Source organism: Pterocles gutturalis, unplaced genomic scaffold (assembly GCF_000699245.1).
Source record: "Pterocles gutturalis isolate BGI_N339 unplaced genomic scaffold, ASM69924v1 scaffold21574, whole genome shotgun sequence".
Classification (NCBI taxonomy): Eukaryota; Metazoa; Chordata; class Aves; order Pterocliformes; family Pteroclidae; genus Pterocles; species Pterocles gutturalis.
Genome location: NW_010131202.1, coordinates 27,316 through 32,016, shown reverse-complemented (window position 1 = coordinate 32,016; position 4,701 = coordinate 27,316). Strand labels below are relative to the sequence as shown.

General features: G+C 42.6%; 1 protein-coding gene across 1 annotated transcript; it reads right to left on the bottom strand.

Moving 5' to 3' along the window:
* Positions 1-1,257: 1,257 nt before the first annotated feature.
* On the bottom strand, positions 1,258-3,638 carry LOC104466951 (collagen alpha-1(XXII) chain-like; the record flags this gene model as incomplete). The annotated part of the gene is made up of 2 exons (XM_010080536.1): positions 3,479-3,638; positions 1,258-1,824 (listed from the first exon to the last, which is right to left on the bottom strand). Coding segments are annotated over exons 1-2 (727 nt in total), but the record flags the coding sequence as incomplete, so codon positions are not given.
* Between the last annotated feature and the right edge of the window lie 1,063 nt (positions 3,639-4,701).

Below are 4,701 nucleotides of genomic sequence, written 5' to 3'. Positions count from 1 at the left end.
TTTCTTCTCCTTGGCATCCAGTGATAGGACTCATGGGAACAGTTCAAAGCTGCACCAGGGGAGGTTTAGACTGGACATTAGGAAGCACTTTTTTGCCAAGAGAGTGGTCAAATCCTGGAAGAGGCTTCCTAGAGAGGTTAATGTCCCAAGACTGTCAGTGTTTAAGAGGCATTTGGACAATACCATTAATAACATCCTTTAACTTTTGGTCAGCCCCGAATTGGTCAGGCTGTTGGATTAGATGATTGCTGTAGGTCCCTTCCAACTGAACTATTCTATTCTATCCCATTCCATCCTACTTGACAGTGACACAAGTTCCTGGCCAGCAGACCCAGTCATCGTAATACTGGAATGTGTTACAGCGTCACACAGCGAGTCATCTGTTGTCTTTCAAGTTCAGACCTAGGAATCAGAGCAGTGCCTCATGATTTTGACCCAAAGAACTTAGAGTAACCACAACACATACGGAGAAAAGCAGCAAAGCCAGGTAACTTTTAAGTCGTCACCAGAACAAGAGTGATAGAAGGTAGTGTGCAAGTGTGGTAGAAGGAGAAAGGGCTATGTGCTTGCTGTTCCCTTTAAAGTGTTGGGAGATACCAGCCATAATGCCCTTAAACTCTTTACTGGGAGCTGGAAATTCAGAGTTAATTTATTCAGTATGAATTTCACACACTTTTCTCCATTACAAGTCATTCAAAACATCACTGAAGTTTATGTGGTTGATGGGCAAAGCACAAGGGAATGCCAGTTGTCAGCAGAACTGGGATGCTGAAAGGCAGAAAAGCACAACTATCCTTTTGCTTCCTAAACAGTCACTCTCAGCAGCATCCAGAGCACTCTTTTCATAGTACAACACCAGAAAAGAAGGGGTGAAAAACAGCTCCTATACAAAATACACCAAAATCTGGGTATAAATAAGATGTCACACTTCACATTCAGTAGTCTAAAATATTATAAAGTAATTGAACTATATCAGAACCAAAAGAGAATTCACATGTTGCTCTCTAGTTGGCCACTAGAAGCTGACCTATAGTTAATATTGAATTGGGCAGAAGAATCCAGAAGTGATCACTTCATCATGCTCCAGGTAGTAAAATGACTTCTTACAAAGTGGAACAGAGTGGAAGACACTAAAATAAAGAATTCCCAGCAGAGAATTCCAAGCATAAAAGAAAACCATCACAGCTTTTCATACCTATATGCTAACTGAACCCATTATAATTATAATAGTGTAGAAGAACTGGGAGGTCTGCTTACTTTCACAGAGACGTCTTCTCAGCTTCCCCCGAATTTTATCAATGGCATTGTAATCGGAGACATGAAACACGTGAGCAGACTTGGGTTCTGAAGCAATCTCATCGAGTTCCTCTTTTAAGGCTTCACCCACACCCACAGCAAAGATCCTTATCCCAGCCTGATGGGCTGCAGTGGCTGCATCCAAGACATAATCCTGGCTCCTTCCATCAGTCAAAAGGATGGCCACTTTTTTAACAGTTCGATCACTAAGTCTCCCACCAGCTTCTTTGGAAAAACTGTAGGTGTTGATATACCTGAGAGCATCTCCAGTGTTTGTGTTACCTCCATAATACTTAATTTTTCGTGCAGCCTCTTTGATTTCTTCACGGGTTTTGTACTTTCCCAGGTCGAACTCTGTGGTTGGACGATCGCTGTATCTCACCACACCTACAAGGGTTTTGTCTGGGCCAATCTCAAAAGTTTCCACCAAATTAGACACCCACTGCCGAACTTTCTCAAAATCTTCTTTTCCGACGCTGGATGAGGCATCCAAGATGAAGACAAGGTCATAGTGAACATTCTTGCAACCTGCAAGAGTGGCAGAAAATATCACTAAGGGAAGATGAAAGAAGAGTACCGGACATGCCAAATATTCCCTAGGCATGGCTCCCTCGTGAGCAATTTGGAGGAGGCAGCAAACCCTCTCCCTATCCTGCAGAGAAAGTGCAGATTCTCAGCCTTTCTTCCTTGCGATTTGACTCATCTGTTTCAGGACATCTACAATAGATCAGCACACACTTCGCTTTGAAATGCAAACCCTTTTCTTCCTGCACTACTGACTGCCTCTGCTCAATCATTCACCTACACCATCTGCATGCATATGAAGCTATTTTTCTCAAACTTCATCCACAGTGTCTCTGCTCAGGCATTGCTTCATATATGACCTTGGCAGATCAAGAGACCTGCCCTGACCTTGCCTATGCCAATCCTGACCATGAGTAGTGAAGCTTTCATGTTCCCTCTTGGATTAACATTATGATTTATTCATGCTTAGCTAGAAGCAGTTCTTTTGCTCAGCATGTGTTGGTGAAGCAAGTTTATAACAAGGTTATTTTGATTTTGAGATTCTCTGCCATTGACATTGACTATTATATAGATTATTGACTAAAGGATGACTCACTGAATACTGGGATAGCTTCCTTGACAACAAAGGGCAGTTGCTTTATAAAGGAAAAGTTCACTTTTCCTCACAACCACCTTTTTGCCTCCAGACATTATATTTGTAATCTAAGGCCTGTATAATCCAAAAGGTAAGTGTATTTTAACTGCAGCTTGCTTGCCCTGTGGAGTCAGACTGATCATATATTTGTTAGCCACCTTCCAAGAAAAGAGAACTCCCAGGAGATGTTTTCTATCTGTTTCTGAATATATGCAAGCCGGGAGGCAGCAGATTCATAAATGTACCACAGATGCCAAAGATTTATCAACATAATGCCGCAACCAGATAAAATTTACATGTATACATATGTTTATTTAATTCACTATTATAGACCCTAGCAAATTATGAGTTTCAAGATTGAAAGCTGCTCTACAAAGTCCATTTGTCTATGATCACAACCACCAACCACAGCTTCTCAGGTAGCTCTTGTCTCCCATCATCTCACAAAGTGCACCTGCTTGTTTGAACCAATGGTAAAAAGCTAATTCAATCAGTATGTGGAGAACAAAGCACAGGTAACATGACACAAGACAGAAAGCTGGGCCACACCAGCTGTGCCACTTTATTTCTCTCAGAGTAACAGGACTTTTCTATGTCACTCTGAACTGGAGATGTTCCATCTGTCCCCTCAACTGCTGGCAATTGGCTTTAAATCCTGCTGCTTGACCAGGGTCTGAGCTGTTAGCCCACATCTACCCACACCCAGTCAGAGCAGATCTGTTCTGTTGACTCCTGTTTCACTGCAGGACTCTGATTCCCCCAACTGTTCTCACTATGGCCATGTTGATAACCTTTCTTTGGGCTCTGACCCGGACTGACCAACCTACTTCCTTCGGTCAAAAAATCTGAAAGTATTTGTGAGAACGCATTATTCTAGGGTATGACTGCCAAGGACAGTTTAGCTCTCCATATATTAAAAAGTGACATTCCCACTGTATGGTTTGCATGTTTGTGCAGACTAGTTCCAGCCAGTTCCCAGCAACTAAACGTCCATCAGTGACTAACACCTCAGACCTACTTTACCTCTGTGGACTTGCCTGGAGAACGCCTGATCCTGGCTGCTGTCTTCAGGCCTGATCCAGACCTTGATTTGCTGACTCATGTGCCTGGCTTGATCTTGGACATGCTTCCTCACTATGGACCTCTCCGAGAATTTGGATTGTCTGTTTATCCTGGCTGCCATTCCCCAGCCTGCCCTGCTACCTGGTTGGGGGTGGTGGGACAGGCTGCGGCTGGTGAGACCCTGTCCTGGCAGCCCAGGAAGACCCCCAGCTCCTGGCTCCCCATCCCTTAGGACACAGTCTGTCCTTGCTGCACTCCTGAACAGAGCTAAAGCACTGATGTAAATACATCCAATATGGATGTTAGCTGAGGACTAGGATTTTTTCCCCTGGAACAGACCAAAGAGAATGAAGGTACCATGCACCATGCATCCAGTCAAGCACCTGCCTGACAGCCAGCTCAGCAAACAGAAATATGAATCATGCTACTCAAAGGGAATGATGTTGTTGCCATATTTCCTCATTGACTTCCAGCATTTGAACCTACAGGAAGGTCACTAAGTCTTTTCTCACACCCAAATTTTACCTTAGAATTCATAATTTACCTCTGGTGCTTTTGATCATCCTGATCAACCTGTCCATGTGCGATAGTGTTCTGTGACAGCATACTGTTAGTGACGGAATGCTTGTGTCTAACTAGAGAGCAAGAAAGGTCTGTCTGGATACACAGAAACTCTCTCAAAGGTAATCAGAGTGTGGAGATGACAGTATATATCATTTTATATTATGGGATGTAAGGTGCATTACATCTGTGTATATCGGCTAGACTGCCAAGTGTAGTGCTGCTTGATTTTTATAGAATATAAAGAACAACAGTAAAGGGTAAGCAAGAAATCTCCACTTCCCCCCTCCAAAAAAAAAATCATTGTTATATTAATTTATTCTGTCTGAAAAAATATTAATTGTGACTAATTAGAGAACATAAAAGTTTGAGTATAAAACCCACAGACTTTCCTGTTGCTTATTTTAATGACTCTCAGCAGGTGAGATGACTGCAAGTTAAAAACAAACAGAACAGACAGAAGGAATCCTGTCTGTGTTCAAGGGCAATGAGCCTTAAAACAAGGGGGGTTTAAGGTTTAAAAAGTGATGCCTATTCAGGCAGTATTGCAGGGAAGCAAAAAATGGTCTTTCAGGATAATTTTCTTAGAATCAGTGATTCTTTGCTCACAGATCTGGTGGCAG